This window comes from Entelurus aequoreus, linkage group LG27 (genome assembly GCF_033978785.1).
Source record: "Entelurus aequoreus isolate RoL-2023_Sb linkage group LG27, RoL_Eaeq_v1.1, whole genome shotgun sequence".
Classification (NCBI taxonomy): domain Eukaryota; kingdom Metazoa; phylum Chordata; class Actinopteri; order Syngnathiformes; family Syngnathidae; genus Entelurus; species Entelurus aequoreus.
The window spans coordinates 4,017,201-4,039,135 of NC_084757.1; the positions used below are offsets into that span (position 1 = coordinate 4,017,201).

Below are 21,935 nucleotides of genomic sequence, written 5' to 3' on the forward strand. Positions count from 1 at the left end.
CAAATTATGCTTACAATTTTATTGAAATAAATTCAGTGTTTTGAAATTTAGTGTATAAAAATTCAGTGGAAAAAAATACTCTATAAAAAAATTCAGTTTATAAAAAAAAATTCTGGGTATAAATATCCAGTGTAAAAATTGTTATTGAAAAAAATTCTGTTATAAAATTTAGTGTATAAAAATCAGTGCCAAAAATGTAGTGTAAAAATAATCAGTGTTAAAAAATTCACTGTCTAAAAATTCAGTGGCGGAAAAAATCGCCTTTTCAAAAAGCGAGACAAAGGCAATCGCGCATGTCTCAGAAGCAGCCAATGAGGTGTCAAGTTTGAAGTCACGTGACACGGGCGGCGCAAAACCGCATCAACAGGCAGTTAACGTGACTACTTTGGCACAATGCGACATAAATAACATTTCAACGCGGCCCGCTGATATTTTCAAACGATAGAAATGCTTCGAATCTGCACTTTGACACAAATTAAACCAAGGAAGGCGAAATAAAGCGTGCAGTGCGCGTGTTGTGCGCTAGGGGGCGACGTGGAGGCGCATGATGGCGAGAAGGAAGGAAGGAGGGAGGAAGAAGAAGGAGGAGGAGGAAGAGGAAGAGGAAGGAGGAGGCATTTTGCTGGCAGCATCACACTCTCACAGGCGGGCTGCTCGCTCGGTCGCGGGGCTGCAGGACTTCTTTAGCGGCAAGGAGGCTTCCCAAAGGCGGACGTCATGCACATGTTGTGGATATGGACGCTGATGGCGGCTCGTCTGCAGGTAAGACACAAGGATGGAATTAGAATGCAGGCGAGGAGTCCTGCTTCTTCTTCTTCTGCACCTGTTTCTGTGTCTGCTTGTCTGCTCTTATTTATGACCGCTTCCATCCTTTTCTTCTTCTTCTTCTTGCACGCTTGTTGTGACGTGGCCTGCTAGTGCTGCCCTTCTTCTTCGTGCCTTCAACACTCTCCATCTTTCTTCACCAAAATCATCTTTTCTCCTCGTCTAGTTGTCCGTCCATGCTGCAATGTTGCCTTCCTCCCCAGTCACACGCCAGGAAATAGTCCCTGCCAAGTTAACGGCTTTTTTCCCCCGATAAAAAGTAGCCCAGTCCAAAGGTGTCAAAGGTCACCTGCCAGGACTAATTATTGTTGTTAGCTTCAGCTGAGTTAGCGCCTCTGCTAGCTTTAATTAGCGCTTTTGAAACCCAACATTTCAACCAAACTCAACCATGGGTTTTACAACAATTGCAACAATTTTTTCGAGGATTTTTGAGATAAAGGGAAGGTGTTTTACCAGCAGGTCGACTTTGAGGTTAAATATTTTATGTTTAATTATCGCTTTTGAAACCCAACATTTCAACGAAACTTAATCATGAATTTTGCAACAATTTTTTTGAGGATTTTTGAGATAAAGGGAAGGTGATTTACTAGAAGGTTAAATCTTTTTGTGTTTAATAAGCGCTTTTGAAACGCTACATTTCAACGAAACTTAACCATGGGTTTTCCAACAATTGCAACAATTTTTTCGAGGATTTTTGAGCTAAAAGGAAGGTGATTTACCGAGGTTAAATCTTTTTGTGTTTAATAAGCGCTTTTGAAACCCAACATTTAAACAAAACTTAAACATGGATTTTCCAACAATTGCAACAATTTTTTTGAGCATTTTTGAGATAAAGGGAAGGTGATTTACTAGGAGGTTAAATCTTTTTGTGTTTAATCAGCGCTTTTGAAACCCAACATTTCAACAAAACTTAACCATGAATTTTGCAACAATTTTTTGGAGCATTTTTGAGATAAAGGGAAGGTGATTTACTAGGAGGTTAAATCTTTTTGTGTTTAATAAGCGCTTTTGAAACCCAACATTTCAACGAAACTTAACCATGGATTTTCCAACAATTGCAACAATTTTTTTGAGGATTTTTGAGCTAAAAGAAAGGTGATTTACCGAGGTTAAATCTTTTTGTTTAATCAGCGCTTTTGAAACCCAACCTTTCAACGAAACTTAACCATGAATTTTGCAACAATTTTTTCGAGCATTTTTGAGATAAAGGGAAGGTGATTTACTAGGAGGTTAAATCTTTTTGTGTTTAATAAGCGCTTTTGAAACCCAACATTTCAACGAAACTTAACCATGGATTTTCCAACAATTGCAACAATTTTTTTGAGGATTTTTGAGCTAAAAGAAAGGTGATTTATCAAGGTTAAATCTTTTTGTTTAATCAGCGCTTTTGAAACCCAACATTTCAACGAAACTTAACCATGAATTTTACAACAATTGCAACAATTTTTTCGAGGATTTTTGAGATAAAGGGAAGGTGATTTACCAGGAGGTCGACATTGAAGTTAAATATTTTGTGTTTAATCAGCGCTTTTGAAACCCAACATTTCAACGAAACTTAACCATGGATTTTCCAACAATTGCAACAATTTTTTCGAGGATTTTTGAGATAAAGGGAAGGTGATTTACAGAGGTTAAATCTTTTTGTGTTTAATAAGCGCTTTTGAAACCCAACATTTCAACGAAACTTAACCATGAAATTTCCAACAATTGCAACAATATTTTTCGAGGATTTTTGAGATAAAGGGAAGGTGATTTACCAGGAGGTTGAAATTGATGTTAAATCTTTTTGTGTTTAATTAGCGCTTTTGAAACCCAACATTTCAACGAAACTTAATCATGGATTTTGCAACAATTTTTTTTCGAGGATTTTTGAGATAAAGGGAAGGTGGTCTACCAGGAGGTCGACATTGAGGTTAAATCTTTTGTGTTTAATCAGCGCTTTTGAAACCCAACACTTCAATGAAACTTAACCATGGATTTCCCAGAGGACAAGTACTAAAATACAAAAATTCCAAAATACTATTAGTGAAAATTAAAAGAAATACAAATACAATGAATAGATTACATTTTTTTAAGTATGACGCTGATTTAACTGGTCATGGACAACAAAGCTAATATGTGTAGGTTTTGTTCAGCTAGCTTAGCATATTGAGCGTCATCGGCTTGGGTTTTGCACCTTGAATGCACAAAATTGATCAAATTATCCTTCAATTTTACTGTTGGCCGCTCGCCGTTGACCAATTTAGATTAAAAATAAGAAAATACTTAGATTTTTCCATTTGTTAGCTTGATTGTGCTACTAGGTGTTTGACAGCTGCAGTAGCTAGCTAGCAGTAGCTTAGTTTTGTTTTCTTTTATACCCAATATAAACCAGGGGTGTCAAAACTTTCTCCCCTGAGGGCCACATACATAAACATTGCCATATGCGGAACCCACTTTGATACATTTTGTACATGAAAGATACTTTGGTAAAACCAATACAATGGAAGTCAATTTATGCTAATATCAGAACAAAACATCCACATCTGAGCTTTGTATTCACATGTTCTAAAAGAATGTTAGCATCGACGGTAGTCATAAGTATTTATTTAGCTGTTGCGAAACAATTTTTTTGAGGATTTTTGAGATAAAGGGAAGGTGTTTTACCAGGAGGTCGAAATTGAGGTTAAATCTTTTGGGCAGAGGATGAATAACCGCTGTAGGTCAAAAAATGCTAATATCAGAACAAAACATCACATCTGAGCTTTGTATTGATACGTTCTAAAAGAATGTTAGGATCGACGGTGTTCATCTAACTGTTGTGCAACAATTTTTTAGAGCATTTTTGAGATAAAGGGAAGGTGATTTACCGGGAGGTCGAAATTGAGGTTAAATCTTTTCGGCAAAAAATTAATAACCGCTGTAGGTCAAAAAATGCTAATATCAATACAAAACATCCCCATCTGAGCTTTGTATTGACACGTTCTAAAAGAATGTTAGGATCGACGGTATTCATAAGTATTTATTTAGCTGTTGTGCAACAATTTTTTCGAGGATTTTTGAGATAAAGGGAAGGTGATTTACCAGGAGGTCGACATTGAGGTTAAATCTTTTAGGCAGAGGATGAATAACCGCTGTAGGTCAAAAAATGCTAATATCAGAACAAAACATCCACATCTAAGCATTATATTGATACGTTCTAAAAGAATGTTATGATCGACAGTATTCATAAGTATTAATTTTTAGCTGTTGTGCAACAATTTTCTGGAGGATTTCTGAGATAAAGGGAAGGTGATTTACCAGGAAACATTGAGGTTAAATCTTTTGTGTTTAATCAGCACTTTTGAAACCTAACATTTCAACGAAACTTAATCATGGATTTTCCAACAATTGCAACAATTTCTTCGAGGATTTTTGAGATAAAGGGAAGGTGATTTACCAGGAGGTCGACATTGAAGTTAAATCTTTTGTGTTTAATAAGCGCTTTTGAAACCCAACATTTCAACGAAACTTAACCATGGGTTTTCCAACAATTGCAACAATTTTTTTCGAGGATTTTTGAGATAAAGGGAAGGTGAGACACCGGCCGGTGGTTTACCAGGAGGTCAGAGTCGACATTAGATCTTTTGGGCAGAGGCTGAAAAACTGCTGTCTGTCACTTTATGCTAATATCAGAACCAAACATCCACATCTTAGTGTTGTATTGTACATAACAAAGCAAATTAGATTATTCTTATTTTTATATATGATTTTATTCACTTTCTCCTCATTTTTAAAGCACTTTGAATTGCCTTGCCTAATATAACGCCCTCGGCATATGACATTTCCTGCTATTCTTTACAAACGCTATTATTATTATTATAAAGTGCTAACTAAAACATTTTTAAGGGGGTTGACACACTTCAAAACATATCTTGAAAATCATCAAAGACCAGTAAGACGCGCATTTTGTTTTTTGGAGGGAATCGGTTAAGTTTAAAACATTTTTATAGTTTTGTGTGTAATGTTGTAATTCGGGATGTTTATTTTTTCTTAAAAATGGGTTACGGGCCAATAAAAATCAAGCTGAAGGCCAAAAAAAGGCCCCGGGACACACCTTGGACATCATGATATAAACTATTTGAATAATTTTTCTCCAGTGTTAATATTGAGGCCAGACTTTTAATATTAGTTCTTAATTATCTTAAATTGATGCAGATTTGATCTCAGCCCATTTTATTAATTGATTTTGACAATCAGGTGATTGCAGGCCACATACATGCATGCATACAGGGTTTATATCACTCAAATGAGTAAATATGATCATGTTCTCAATAGTCTATCACTTAATTGGTGTGACCGTGCTGAGATGATTGTCCTGCGAAGTAAGAATTATTCATTATAAATCAAATATTTCCCTAACTAGAGCATTAAAAAACCTTATAATACAGGTTTTAACATTATGAGAGCCCTCTAGACATGAAATATAACAAACATAGTCACCTTTACAGTAAAGAGGCGGGGCTTGACGATGCTCGAGCCAATCAGTGACCACGATACTTAACAGTGCGCTCTGATTGTTTTGGTCTCATCTCATGGCCAAAGCTACTGCAGTTTTGATAAGAATACAAATATGTCGATTAGGGATGCACAAAACAATCGATTCACATCCAGATCATTATTTTTATTCACCCTGTTAAAAATTGATTAAAAATATAGTTTTATTTATTATTATTATTTTTTAAATTTAAGAATTCATTCAAAAAAGACGTTTTACATAGGGATGTCCGATAATGGCTTTTTGCCGATATCCGATATTCCGATATTGTCCAACTCTAATTACTGATACCGATATCAACCGATACCGATATCAACCGATATATGCAGTCGTGGAATTAACACATTATGCCTAATTTGGACAACCGTGTATGGTGAAGATAAGGTATTTTTAAAAAATAATAATAAAATAAGATAACTAAATTAAAAACATTTTCTTGAATAAAAAAGAAAGTAAAACAATATAAAAACAGTTACATAGAAACTAGTAATGAATGAAAATGAGTAAAATGAAGTGTTAAAGGTTAGTACTATTAGTGGAGCAGCAGCACGCACAATCATGTGTGCTTACGGACTGTATCCCTTGCAGACTGTATTGATCTATATTGATATATAATGTAGGAAGCAGAATATTAATAACAGAAAGAAACAACCCTTTTGTGTGAATGAGTGTAAATGGGGGAGGGAGGTTTTTTGGGTTGGTGCACTAATTGTAAGTGTATCTTGTGTTTTTTATGTTGAAAAAAAACCAAAAAAAAACGATACAGACAATAAAAAACCGATACCGATAATTTCCGATATTACATTTTAACGCATTCCTACGACATCCCTAGTGTTACACCATCTCCATGCAACCGGAAGAAGCTTTTCTGACCTGTAGCCTGCTTTTTAAGTTTTATTACAATTATTGTACCAAACAATACCTTGCAAGAATCGGTTTAAATTAGAGATGTCCGATAAATGCTTTAAAATGTAATATCGGAAATTATCTGTATCGGTTTTGTTATCGGTATCGTTTTGTTTTTTTTTGTTTTTTTTTAAATTAAATCAACATCAAAAAAACACAAGATACACTTACAATTAGTGCACCAACCCAAAAAACCTCCCTCCCCCATTTACACTCATTCACACAAAAGGGTTGTTTCTTTCTGTTATTAATATTCTGCTTCCTACATTATATATCAATATATATCAATACAGTCTGCAAGGGATACAGTCCGTAAGCACACATGATTGTGCGTGCTGCTGCTCCACTAATAGTACTAACCTTTAAAGGCCTACTGAAATGATTTTTTAAAATTTAAACGGGAATAGCAGATCCATTCTATGTGTCATACTTGATCATTTCGCGATATTGTCATATTTTTGCTGAAAGGATTTAGTAGAGAAAATCGACGATAAAGTTCGCAACTTTTGCTCGCTGATAAAAAAAAGCCTTGCCTGTAGCGGAAGTAGCGTGACGTCACAGGAGCTAGTATTCCTCACAATTCCCCGTTGTTTACAATGGAGCGGGAGAGATTCGGACCGAGAAAGTGATGATTACCCCATTAATTTGAGCGAGGATGAAAGATTCGTAGATGAGGAACGTTACAGTGAAGGACTTGAGAGGCAGCGATGGACGTATCTTTTTTCGCTCTGACCGTAACTTAGGTACAAGCTGGCTCATTGGATTCCACACTCTCCTTTTTCTATTGTGGATCACGGATTTGTATTTGAAACCACCTCAGATACTATATCCTCTTGAAAATGAGAGTCGAGAACGCGAAATGGACATTCAGTGCCTTTTATCTCCACGACAATACATCGGCGAAATGCTTTAGCTACGAGCTAACGTGATAGCATCGTGCTTTAACTGCATATAGAAACAAAAAAAATAAACCCCTGACTGGAAGGATAGATAGAAAATCAACAATACTATTAAACCGTGGTCATGTAAATACACGGTTAATGCTTTCCAGGCTGGCGAAGGTTAACAATGCTGTGCTAACGACGCCATTGAAGCTAACTTAGCAACGGGACCTCACAGAGCTATGCTAAAAACATTAGCTCTCCACCTACGCCAGCCAGCCCTCATCTACTCATCAACACCCGTGCTCACCTGCGTTCCAGCGATCGGCAGAAGGACGAAGGACTTCACCCGATGCGTTTGGCGGCCCGGAGACGTAGGAAGTCAAGGTGAAGTCGGCGGCTAGCGCGGCTAGCGCTCCAACAAAGTCCTCCTGGTTGTGTTGCTGTAGTCCGCTGCTAATACACCGATCCCACCTACAACTGTCTTCTTTGCAGCCTTCATTGTTCATTAAACAAATTGCAAAAGATGTCCAGAATACTGTGGAATTATGAAATGAAAACAGAGCTTTTTCTATAGGATTCTACGGGTACCATAACTTCCGTTACTCTGACTTCGTCACGCGCATACGTCATCATACCGCGACGTTTCAGCCGGATATTTCCCGGGAAGTTTTAAATGTCACTTTATAAGTTAACCCGGCCGTATTGGCATGTGTTGCAATGTTAAGATTTCATCATTGATATATAAACTATCAGACTGCGTGGTCGCTAGTAGTGGCTTTCAGTAGGCCTTTAACACTTCATTTGACTCATTTTCATTAATTACTAGTTTCTATGTAACTGTTTTTATATTGTTTTACTTTCTTTTTTATTCAAGAAAATGTTTTTAATTAATTTATCTTATTTTATTTTTTATTTTATTTTTAAAAGGACCTCATCTTCACCATACCTGGTTGTCCAAATTAGGCATAATAATGTGTTAATTCCACGACTGTATATATCGGTATCGGTTGATATCGGTATCGGTAATTAAGAGTTGGACAATATCGGAATATCGGATATCGGCAAAAAAGCCATTATCGGACATCCCTAGTTTAAATCAAGAATCGATTCTGAATCGAATCGTCAGGTGCCCAAATATTCACACCCCTAGTAAATATGCTTAGAAAAAAGCCAGCAAAATCGTATGTATTTTGATTTGACACTTTCTTCTTCTCTCCTTTTTTAAATTGTCAATCACAACCGCTGGCGACACGTAAAAGTAGTGGTTGTCAAGCTTTAGTCACCAAGTAGCACCTCAGGAAACACTTGGCTCTCCCAAGTACCGCCATTAAAACGCGGTAGCGAAGTAGGCCTAAGTAATCATTAAAAACAAGGCCGAGGTTTTTATTTAGCAAGTAGATTGTAACATTACACGCCGTTTGAACAGTAACACTGTGTTTGAATGCAGGAAATACGACGACGTTTAACTCTTATTCTAAATTTCGTGTCAATATCACAAGTTTGTCACTAGCATCGAGCTAGCCTTGAGTTAGCTTAGCATAGTTTAGCTTCACAGCAACCAAAGCAGAGTGACCGTGGTTTCCACCGGGCGCTAACAGGAAATGAGATGTAATCCGGCTCCGCTAAATCCCGGGTTTTAAAGTTTTTGGGTTAAGTGGAATCAAATCACTGTAGTACCCCCCCGCCCCCACCCCCGCCACCACGATAATCACCACCCGCCCTGGCCCGCCGTCCGCATTAGCATGCTAACAAGCTACAACAGATGCTCCCCCCCAAGGGTGGGACTATGCAGTCAAATTTGACGTTGAAACAACAGCAGACACAAAAGTACACGCGCTAATTATCGTCACAATTAATTGACCTAATTGCGTGCCGCGGCTAATTGCTATTAATAACGCTCGAGACGGGGAACCGGGCGCTCATTACCTCCCCCAAGGAGGTCTTGTTCTGTCGCCATGTTGCTTAGTCAGCGGGATTGCGGAGGAAGAAGAAAAGAAAACAACTTCTGCAAAAGTCGTCTTTTTCCGATTTGTAGAGAGAACAGCAAATAAATGTAATTAATAATATCATTATTTTTCCATTTCATTTTGTCAAATTTTATTTGACACAAAATGAGTGTAAAAATACAGAATTAAAACTCATTCAAATGAAAAGACGGAATTGTATTATTATTATTGTTATTAATAATAATCATATTATTGTTATTATTATTGTTACAAATAATAATAATAATAATAATAGAATGCAAGGACAAGAGTGCAGGAAAGAACAACATATGAACTCTTTCCATCTCTATTACAGATTTTACTTGCGATACAGATATTGATCTAATACAATATCAGCACAACTCATACTAATAATAATAATAATAATATATATATATTTCCATTTCATTTTGACTTAAAATGAGTGTAAAACATACAGAATCAAAACTAATTAAAATAAAAAGACGTAATTGTATTATTATTAATTTTAATAATAATATATTATTGTTATTATTATTCATATTCATAATAATAGAATGCAAGGACAAGAGTGCAGGAAAGAGCAACACATGTACTCTTTGGTTGTTTCCATCTTTATTACAGATTCTACTTGCGATACAGATATTGATCTAATACGATATCAGCACAACTCATACTAATAATAATAATACTATTATTTTTGTATTTCATTTTGATACAAAATGAGTGTAAAAATACAGAATTAAAATGGAAAGATGGAACTGCATTATTATTAGTAATAATAATAATCATTATTATTATTAATACTAATAATAATAATAGAATGCAAGGACAAGAGTGCAGGAAAGATCAACACATGTACTCTTTGGTTGTTTCCATCTTTATTACAGATTATACTTGCGATACAGATATTGATCTAATAAGATATCAGCACATCTCATACTAATAATAATAATAATATTTTTCCATTTCATTTTGTTTCTATTTCATTTTGACACAATGAGTGTAAAAATACAGAATTGAAACTAATTAAAATGAAAAGACGGAATTGTATTATTATTAACAATAATAATAATCATATTATTGTTATTATTATTATTACTAATAATAATAATAGAATGCAAGGACAAGAGTGCAGGAAAGAACAACACATGTACTCTTTGGTTGTTTCCATCTTTATTACAGATTCTACTTGCGATACAGATATTGATCTAATACGATATCAGCACAACTCATACTAATAATAATAATAATATTATTTTTCCATTTTATTTTGTTTCTATTTCATTTTGACACAATGAGTGTAAAAATACAGAATTAAAACTAATTAAAATGAAAAGACGGAATTGTATTATTATTAATAATAATAATAATCATATTATTGTTATTATTATTATTATTATTATTATTATTACTAATAATAATAATAATAGAATGCAAGGACAAGAGTGCAGGAAAGAACAACACATGTACTCTTTGGTTGTTTCCATCTTTATTACAGATTCTACTTGCGATACAGATATTGATCTAATACGATATCAGCACAACTCATACTAATAATAATAAAATAATTATTTTTCCATTTCATTTTGACACAAAATGAGTGTAAAAATACAGAATTAAAACTAGTTAATGAAAAGATGAAATTGTATTATTATTAATAATAATAATCATGTTGTTGTTGTTGTTATTACTACTAATAATAATAGAATGCAAGGACAAGAGTGCAGGAAAGATCAACACATGTACTCTTTGGTTGTTTCCATCTTTATTACAGATTCTACTTGCGATACAGATATTGATCTAATACGATATCAGCACAACTCATACTACTAATAATAATAATAATAATATTATTTTTCCTTTTCATTTTGTTTCTATTTCATTTTGACACAAAATGAGTGTAAAAATACAGAATTAAAACTAATTAAAATGAAAAGACGGAATTGTATTATTATTATTAATAATAATAATAATCATATTATTGTTATTATTATTATTATTATTACTACTAATAATAATAGAATGCAAGGACAAGAGTGCAGGAAAGAACAACACATGTACTCTTTGGTTGTTTCCATCTCTATTATAGATTGTACTTGCGATACAGATATTGATCTAATACGATATCAGCACAACTCATACATGCTTTTATCGATTTGTAGTGTGGAGCGTTAGAAAAGGTTGGATCCAGTGAAATGAGTTTGTAAAACACTAACCTTATGACGAGGGGCGTACAAAAGAAATCGATTCCCATCTGGATCGCGATTCTTTTTTTAACCCTGATTATGAATCGGGGGAAATGTATTTATTTATGAGAATTTATTTTTTTAAAAACCGTTTTGCAACCAGAAGGACCCATTCTAACCTGTTAAAGTTTCATTATGATGATTTTACCTAATAATACATTGCAAAAATTGTTTTGAATCGAAATTTGTGTTAAATCGAGGAGCGATTCTGAATCGAATTGTCACCCCGGGAATTGGAATGGGGTCGACTCTTTATGTGCCTAAAGATTCACACCTCTCCTTATGACAGATGTATGCTGTCTTTAAGTTAAATTGGAGTGGTATTTGTATTTCTTTATTTTTATTTTTTTCTGGCAACCCCCTTCACAATAATAGCACGGTGCGCTACACCCGGTCTGACTGACAAGGTTTCAAAAAGTACCTTACACAAGCATAATGTTGTGTAAATGGTAAATAAAAAGAGAATACAATAATTTGCTAATTATTTTCAAATTATATTCAATTGAATAGACTGTAAAGACAAGATTTTTAATGTTCACACTGGAAAATGTTTTTGCAAATATTAGCTCATTAGGAATTTGATGCCTGCAACATGTCTCAAAAAAGCTGGCACAAGTGGCAAAAAAGAGTGAGAAAGTTGAGGAATGCTCATCAAAGACTTATTTGGAACATCCCACAGGTGAACGGGCTAATTGGGAACAGGTGGGTGCCATGATTGGGTATAAAAGCAGCTTCCATGAAATGCTCAGTCGTTCACAAACAAGGACGGGGGCGAGGGTCACCACTTTGTCAACAAATGCCTGAGCAAATTGTTGAAGAACAACATTTTTCAAGCAGCTACTGCAAGGAATTTCGGGATGTCACCATCTACGCTCCGTAATATCATCAAAAGGTTCAGAGAATCTGGAGAATATTCTCTGAGAGTATTGTCATTAAACAAAGGACGTGCTGGTTTATGCACAAAGTTATCAATAAAGCCGACAGTTTGGAGTTGAAACAGACGGACAGGAAGTAAACCGGCGTGACGTCACACAACCCGGAAGTCAAACAACCGATCACTCGTTACGATGTAAAATGGAAGAAGATAAACATATTTGAACACAATAATGCAAAAAATGTGTCTCTTATGAAGCCAGAACAATATTTGAAAGTATATTAAGTCTATTTATTTTAGTTATTAAAAAAAATACATCTTCGTTAATACAATTTTAAGTGAGTGTATAATTACTTTTTGAGCACATTTAACGATACCACGATACTAATGATAACCGCGATTATTTTGGTCAACATAACTTTATTTAGCCATTTAGTTTATTTGTTGGTTGTGTATATTTGAGGGTCCCCCAACCTTCCTTAAAGGCCTACTGAAAAGATTTTTTTTTATTTAAACGGGAATAGCAGATCCATTCTATGTGTCATACTTGATCATTTCGCGATATTGCCCTATTTTTGCTGAAAGGATTTAGTAGAGAAAATCGACGATAAAGTTTGCAACTTTTGCTCGCTGATAAAAAAAAGCCTTGCCTGTAGCGGAAGTAGCGTGACGTCACAGGAGCTAGTATTCCTCACAATTTTCCTTTGTTTACAATGGAGCGAGAGAGATTCGGAGCGACAAAGCGACGATTACCCCATTAATTTGAGCGAGGATGAAAGATTTGTGGATGAGGAACGTTAGAGTGAAGGACTAGAGAGGCAGTGATGGACGTATCTTTTTTTCGCTCTGACCGTAACTTAGGTACAAGCTGGCTCATTGGATTCCACACTCTCTCCTTTTTCTATTGTGGATCACGGATTTGTATTTCAAACCACCTCGGATACTATATCCTCTTGAAAATGAGAGTCAAGCACGCGAAATGGACATTCAAAGTGACTTTTATCTCCACGACAATACATCGGTGACACACTTAGCTACTGAGCTAACGTGATAGCATCGTTCTCAAATGCAGATAGAAACAAAATAAATAAATCCCTGACTGGAAGGATAGACAGAAGATCAACAATACTATTAAACCATGTACATGTAACTACACGGTTAAAGATTCTCAGCCTGGTAATGCTTAACAATGCTGTTGCTAATGACGCTAAGGCTAATTTAGCAACTTAGCAACCGGACCTCAGAGCTATGATAAAAACATTAGCGCTCCACCTACGCCAGCCAGCCCTCATCTGCTCATCGACACCCGTTCTCACCTGCCTTCCAGCGATCGACGGCGCGCCGAAGGACTTCATCCGTGGGTTTGGCGGCTAGCATCGGCTTGGCGTCTGCTAAGTAGTCTTTGTTGTGTTGCTACAGCCAGCCGCTAATACACCGATTGATCCCACCTACAACGTTCTTCTTTGCAGCTTCCATTGTTCATTAAACAAATTGCAAAAGATTCACCAACACAGATGTCCAGAATACTGTGGAATTATGAAATGAAAACAGAGCCTGTTGTATAGGATTCTCCGGGCTCCGAATACTTCCCTTGTCCTCGTGACGTCACACGCATACGTCAGCATGATAAAACGTTTTTAACCGGAAGTGTGGCGGGAAATTTAAAATGTCACTTTATAAGTTAACCCGGCCGTATTGGCATGTGTTGCAATGTTAAGATTTCATCATTGATATATAAACTATCAGACTGCGTGGTCGCTAGTAGAGGCTTTCAGTAGGCCTTTAACAGAGACAATACCTATTTGATTAATTTTGTTCGTGATTTTTCTATTCAAGTGCAAGATTTTGCTTAGAGACAGTATTTATTTGAATTTTTTTTTAACTTGGTATTTAAAAGTATAACTATATAGCACTGGTGTCAAACTCAAGGCCCGGGGGCCAAATCTGGCCCGCCACATTATTTTTTTATGGCCCGCGAAAGCCTGGAAATAATATGCATTAATTAAAGGCTTAGTCTTTTCTTACCAAATATATTTATTTCCATTTTGCCATTAAAAATAATGTACTGCATGCAATTGCATATCTTTTCTAATTCAATATTATCAAAATATGTAAATATCTGCTTCACTTATGATTTCAAAACAAATTATCAATCGAATTGTAGACTGTAAAATTGACAATAGATTTTACGGTTAGTTTTTTACTGCAAAATCAACTTTGGTAGTGTTTTTTTCTATATACAGTAAGACACTAAAACATTAAAAATCAAACAATAAAAACATTAAAACGACAAGAATTTACCGCTAAAAACAGTGGTATTCTTATTCCATTGTATTTATTATAATTTTTTTATATGTTGTAAAAAATCCACTGCTTTTACTGGTGACTGACCTGCCAGTTTTTAAAGTAAAATAAATAAATACAAATTTGCTGCGTATGTAAAAAATATATTGTTAATGTATTATATATCCTCATATATTACTCATTGTTAAAAACAACCCTCTAAGGCAGTGGTCCCCAAACTTTTTGTAGCTGGGGCCCTGTCAACGCTTGAAAAAATTGTCCCACGGACCGGGGGGGGAGGGGGGGGATTTTTTTTTTTTTTTTTTTTTTTTCCATAAAGAAATACAATCGTGTGGTTACGGACTGTATACCTGCAGACTGTCTTGATCTATATTGACATACACATACACAATATGTATATATTGTGTTTTTTATGTTGATTTAATTAAAAAAAAAAAAAAAAAAAATTTTTTTTTTTTTTTTTTAATTTAAATATTTTTTTTTTGGTACAGGTCCGCGGACCGATTGGTACCGGGCCGCGCAAGAAATTTAAAAAACAAAAACAAACAAAAAAAAATTAAAATTTAAAAAAAAAAATAAAAAAAATAATTTTTTTTTTTTTTTTTTTTTTATTTCTTGCGCGGCCTGGTACCAATCGGCCCGGTGGTTGGGGACCACTGCTCTAAGGGCAACCATAACTGCGATGTGGCCCTCAATGAAAACCAGTTTGACACCCCCTGCTATATAGTATAAATATTATATTAAAATATACGAGAAATACAAGTTAATTGCATTTGAAATGGTATACTTTCATCATTCTTGTGTATTGTCATTACATCCGTGGTTATTTTGCTCTCCAAAAAAAAAATGGCAATAATATTAATATTACATTAAAACATTTATAATATTGTTTATTGGCAATACTTTGTAGGTCAACATATCGTCGAGCCCAGCCCTACAGTCTATTGCAATTTTACACATTGTAAATAATGCTCTCTACTTCCTAATTGACTTCTTGTTCTTGTACTTGGCCCAAAACTGACTTTATAAAAAAGAATTTTAAAACAATACAAAGATTAATATAATATAAGACACTAAAATGGGAGATTCTATTGTTATAAAAAAGTATGGCAACAAATTCAGTCGGGAAATGTCCTCGCTCCTAAATATTCCAAAGTCAACTGTGGGCTTTATTATAAGAAAATGGAAGAGTTTAGGAACAACAGCAACTCAGCCACAAAGGGGTAGGCCACGTAAATTGACAAAGAGGGGTCAGCGGAGGAATTATGGTGTGGGGTTGTTTTTCAGGAGTTGGGCTCGGCCCCTTAGTTCCAGTGAAAGGAATTTTGAATGCTCCAGGACACCAAAACATTTTGGACAATTCCATGCTCCCTCCAAAGACATGCACCTGGGGATAGGCCCCTCCCACCTCCAAAGACATGCATCTGGGGATAGGCCCCTCCCACCTCCAAAGACATGCACCTGGGGATAGGCCCCTCCCACCTCCAAAGACATGCATCTGGGGATAGGCCCCTCCCACCTCCAAAGACATGCACCTGGGGATAGGCCCCTCCCACCTCCAAAGACATGCACCTGGGGATAGGTTGATTGGCAACACTAAATGGTCCCTAGTGTGTGAATGTTGTCTGTCTATCTGTGTTGGCCCTGCGATGAGGTGGCGACTTGTCCAAGGGTGTACCCCGCCTTCCGCCCGAATGCAGCTGAGATAGGCTCCAGCACCTCCCCGCGACCCTAAAAGGGATAAGCGGTAGAAAATGGTTGGATGTATGGATGGATATAACAGAAAAGTGGGACCCCAAAAATTTACTGCGGGACCCCGTTTTTATGACTTAATGGGGTCCCCGGGGCCCCATTTTGGAAATTCCTAAATGACTGTACAGATAAATATATTGCACTTTTGCATATGCATCCACTTTTACGGATGTATGTTATATTGTATTGCGGAAAGAGATTATTGTAGATTGTACCTAATGTCATGACTGGTTTTATTGATTATTGACTATTTTATTGATTATGGGACAAGCAGTAGAAAATGGATGGATGGTGCTTGTCAGAATAAGTGTATCTAAGTTATCACAAAACTTTGTGTTACATTGAGTTCCGCTCGCCCTGCGAGAGGACAAAAGCTGTCTTTGATCCTACCAATCAAAAGGCTTGTAAAACTCCACTGTGTAGGATGGGGAGCGACATGAAGGTGTCGATTTCTTTGATGTATTGTAACCCACAGGAAGATTTTGTCTTGACCCGAGATCTACAAAGCGGAGAGGAGGCAGGGCCTGACCTCCCTCCAGGCACCTTTTCTTTGAACTGTTTTACGACCTTTTCTCTGAACTGTTTTGTAACCAAAGCCGATGGCTGTTTACGACCCCCGTCCCTTAGAAACAGCTGTTGCCATGTAACCACTAGGCCACCTACTCGGTGGCCTAGTGGTTAGAGTGTCCGCCCTGAGATCGGTAGGTTGTGAGTTCAAACCCCGGCCGAGTCATACCAAAGACTATAAAAATGGGACCCATTACCTCCCTGCTTGTCACTCAGCATCAAAGGTTGGAATTGGGGGTTAAATCACCAAAAATGATTCCCGGGCGCGGCACCGCTGCTGCCCACTGCTCCCCTCACCTCCCAGGGGGTGAACAAGGGAATGGGTCAAATGCAGAGGACAAATTTCACCACACATTGGTATTTTAACTTTAACTTTAACTTTAATCAGGGGAAGTCCAAATAAAAGAGGAGGCGTTCAAGCTTTCGTCAGAGCGTGGGACGACACTGTGCAAGGGTACAGTGGCTACGCGTTTCTCCTCAATTGAGCTGAATTGAATTCTGTCTCTGTTTAATTCCTTGCTTCTTGTCTTGTTTAATAGATGTCATCAGTGTTTGAACCTGACAGTACTTTTTCGTCACTTATTGTTTGTCTTTGGTACACTAGTGTGTATATTTTAGGCCATTGGTTCTTTGTTTTATTTTTGCAAAATATATACACTACCGTTCAATAGTTTGGGGTCACATTGAAATGTCCTTATTTTTGAAGGAAAAGCACTGTACTTTTCAATGAAGATAACTTTAAACTAGTCTTAACTTTAAAGAAATACACTCTATACATTGCTAATGTGGTAAAGGACTATTCTAGCTGCAAATATCTGGTTTTTGGTGCAATATCTACATAGGTGTATAGAGGCCCATTTCCAGCAACTATCACTCCAGTGTTCTAATGGTACAATGTGTTTGCTCATTGGCTCAGAAGGCTAATTGACGATTAGAAAACCCTTGTGCAATCATGTTCACACATCTGAAAACACTTTAGCTCGTTACAGAAGCTACAAAACGGACCTTCCTTTCAGCAGATTGAGTTTCTGGAGCATCACATTTGTGGGGTCAATTAAACGCTCGAAATGGCCAGAAAAAGAGAACTTTCATCTGAAACTCGACAGTCTATTCTTGTTCTTAGACATGAAGGCTATTCCACAAAATTGTTTGGGTGACCCCAAATTTTTGAACGGTAGTGTATATATATATATATATATATATATATATATATGTTTTTTTTTTATATTGCTCTTTTTATCTTTGGAATGAACATTATTGTGTAAACTCGAAGTTATTGTTTTTTTTGTTTTTTTTTGGTTCTTTGTTGTTGCTATTTTTTGTATTACAACATTTTATTATTTGATCATGTTGCACTGCATTGTAATCTTTTGTTTTGTGATTGTGTGATGTTTTTTTGCCCGGACCCCAGGAAGAATAGTCTCCACTGCGGTGTAGACTAATGGGGATCCTTAAAGACCTACTGAAATGAATTTTTTTTATTTAAACGGGGATAGCAGATCTATTCTATGTGTCATACTTGATCATTTCGCGATATTGCCATATTTTTGCTGAAAGGATTTAGTATAGAACAACGACGATAAAGATCGCAACTTTTGGTATCTGATAAAAAAAAGGCTTGCCCCTACCGGAAGTAGCGTGACGTAGTCAATTGAACATATACACAAAGTTCCCTATTGTTTACAATGATGGCCGCATGAAGTGAGAGAGATTCGGACCGAGAAAGCGACAATTTCCCCATTAATTTGAGCGAGGATGAAAGATTTGTGGATGAGTAAAGTGCAAGTGAAGGACTAGTGGGGAGTTGAAGCTATTCAGATAGGGAAGATGCTGTGAGAGCCGGGGGTGACCTGATATTCAGCTGGGAATGACTACAACAGTAAATAAACACAAGACATATATATACTCTATTAGCCACAACACAACCAGGCTTATATTTAATATGCCACAAATTAATCCTGCATAAAAACACCTGCGTGTTTGTTATGCTAGCTCCTAGCTCCTCTGCTAGCTCCTAGCTCCATAGAACACGCCAATACAATTCAAACACCTGATCAACACACACAATCACTCAGCCCAAAAGACCGTTCACCTAACCCAAGGTTCATAAAGCTTATATATATTTAAAAAGTTACGTACATACGCAAAAAAAAAGTTGCGCACATACGGTCAAGCGATCAAATGTTTAGAAGCCAAAGCTGCATACTCACAGTAGCACGTCTGCGTCTTTGTCATCCAAATCAAAGTAATCCTGGTAAGAGTCTGTGTTGTCCCAGTTCTCTACAGGCGTCTGTGTATCGAAGTCAAAAGTCCTCCTGGTTAGAGTCTCTGTTATCCAAGTTCTTCCATCTTGACTGCATCTTTCGGGAATGTAAACAAAGACGCGCCGGCTGTGTACTGTTGTTGCTGACTTCATTCGAAAAATACGTCCGTTTCGCACCGACAACTTTCTTCTTTGCTTGCTCAGCTTCTTTCTCCATAATGCAATGAACATGATTGCAACAGATTCACCAACACAGATGTCCAGAATACTGTGGAATTATGAAATGAAAACAGAGCTTTTTCGTATTGGCTTCAATGTGGAAGGCATACCCGTGTTCGCCGGTCTACGTCACGCGCATACGTCATCCTCAGAGGCGTTTCGAACCGGAAGTTTAGCGGCAAATTTAAAATGTCACTTTATAAGTTAACCCGGCCGTATTGGCATGTGTTATAATGTTAAGATTTCATCATTGATATATAAACTATCAGACTGCGTGGTCGCTAGTAGTGGCTTTCAGTAGGCCTTTAATAAACTCAACTAAACTAAACTAAATATTGTCTTTATAGTCCAGCCAGTTAATATGTTTTTTTGAAGGGGAATTGAGGGGATTATTACTATGATGCGTTCAAGTGTCTTATGGCCTGAGGGAAGAAGCTGTTACAGAACCTGGAGGTTCCGCAGCCTCCGTTGCAGAACCTCTTTCTAGAGTCCGTATTGCCATAACGATATTATTTCAGAGTTGAATGATCCAAATCCCCCCCCCGGCCCCCCGACATGCCTCTGACTGTCTTCTCTCTGCAGGTGCTGGTCCTGGGCCAGGACAATCAGGGCGGGCCGCCATGCGTGAGGGGCTTCTCGCGGGAGGAATACGTCATGGAGACTCAGCGAGAGCTGGCAGAGGGACAGGCCGTCGTCAACGGTCAGTGTGCGCACACACACACACACACACACACACACACACACACACACACACACACACACACACACACGCTGACTGACTTAGAGCAGTAATAATCCCCTGCTGTTGGTTGGGGGGTTGTTTAAGAGTCCTGCTGATATTTGAACCATAATGGAGATTGAAGTGGGGGGGTCGACCTTTGCAAAGACTGAGAGTGGGGCAGGATTAGTGTTGTCCACTCAGCCCACACTGTCTGCCTGGGACTGTAAACATGTCTGCTCTACTTCCGTGGCTGATGCTTCTGCAAAATGTCTTCTCTTGTTAGACCGAAAGTGTGAGAGGTACTCACACTTGGCGGACATCTTTTTGATTGATTGAAGTTGTTGTCCTGCGCCAAGACTGCGGTGCTAGTCAGTACTAGTATAGTATCGCTGTACTGATGAACCAAAAATGGTCCTATACTCTGTTTATTTTATTTTTTAAATGCATGACGGCGCGTCGTCGTCACGTGGTGTCATGGCTGGATTTACCAGCAGAGGAGCATGTTCGGCAGCGCGCGCACACCGAGTACTTACAAGCAGACACAGTGTGTAGACAGAAAAGGGAGAATGGACGCATTTTGGTGTAAAAAGTGACGATAAAGGTGAAGTTATAACACTGAAACACCCTCAGGAAGAGGTGCTTTAAGACATGGCTAGCTAGCTAGCAGCTAACGTCCATCCACAGTGTTTTAGCTACTCCTAAATCACTAATCCTCGCCTCCATGGCGACAAATAAAGTAAGTTTCTTACAAGTATTATTATCACTGGAGGACAAGGGAATAGCTAAACATGCTTCACTACACACCGTAGGAGGATACAATAGCTCACCGGCGCCACCGCTAACAAAAGCTAGCGCGCCTGAATGTAAACAAATGCCAAGGGTGGATCTACACCTGACATCCACTGTAATGATACCAAGTACAATAGCCTATCTAGTCGATACTACTATGATTACATCAATATTTTTTATGGATGGAGAATGTATCATAGTCTTTACTGTACTGGTGTGGTTGTACAATGTATCATAGTCTTTACTGTACTGGTGTGGTTGTAGAATGTATCATACTGTACTGGTGTGGTTGTAGAATGTATCAGTCTTTACTGTACTGGTGTGGTTGTAGAATGTATCATACTGTACTGGTGTGGTTGTAGAATGTATCATACTGTACCGGTGTGGTTGTAGAATGTATCATACTGTGCTGGTGTGGTTGTAGAATGTATCATAGTCTTTACTGTACTGGTGGGGTTGTAGAATGTATCATACTGTACCGGTGTGGTTGTAGAATGTATCATACTGTACTGGTGTGGTTGTAGAATGTATGTCTTTACTGTACTGGTGTGGTTGTAGAATGTATCAGTCTTTACTGTACTGGTGTGGTTGTAGAATGTATCATACTGTACTGGTGTGGTTGTAGAATGTATCATACTGTACTGGTGTGGTTGTAGAATGTATCATAGTCTTTACTGTACTGGTGTGGTTGTAGAATGTATCATACTGTACTGGTGTGGTTGTAGAATGTATCAGTCTTTACTGTACTGGTGTGGTTGTAGAATGTATCATACTGTATTAGTGTGGTTGTAGAATGTATCATACTGTACTGGTGTGGTTGTAGAATGTATCATACTGTACTGGTGTGGTTGTAGAATGTATCATACTGTACTAGTGTGGTTGTAGAATGTATCAGTCTTTACTGTACTGGTGTGGTTATAGAATGTATCATAGTCTTTACTGTACTGGTGTGGTTGTACAATGTATCAGTCTTTACTGTACTGGTGTGGTTGTAGAATGTATCATACTGTACTGGTGTGGTTGTAGAATGTATCATACTGTACTAGTGTGGTTGGAGAATGTATCATACTGTACTGGTGTGGTTGTACAATGTATCAGTCTT

At 37.2% G+C, this 21,935-nt stretch overlaps 1 protein-coding gene across 1 annotated transcript in view; it reads left to right on the plus strand.

The window, feature by feature from the left end:
• Positions 1 to 593: 593 nt before the first annotated feature.
• Positions 594 to 21,935, plus strand: part of LOC133644048 (cadherin-2-like) — a 157,792-nt gene continuing 136,450 nt past the window's right edge. The window contains exons 1-2 of the mRNA XM_062038368.1: positions 594 to 762; positions 19,906 to 20,023. Coding sequence (XP_061894352.1) covers positions 718 to 762; positions 19,906 to 20,023 — 163 coding nt within the window. The 5' untranslated portion in view covers positions 594 to 717. The remainder of the gene's footprint in view (positions 763 to 19,905; positions 20,024 to 21,935) is intronic.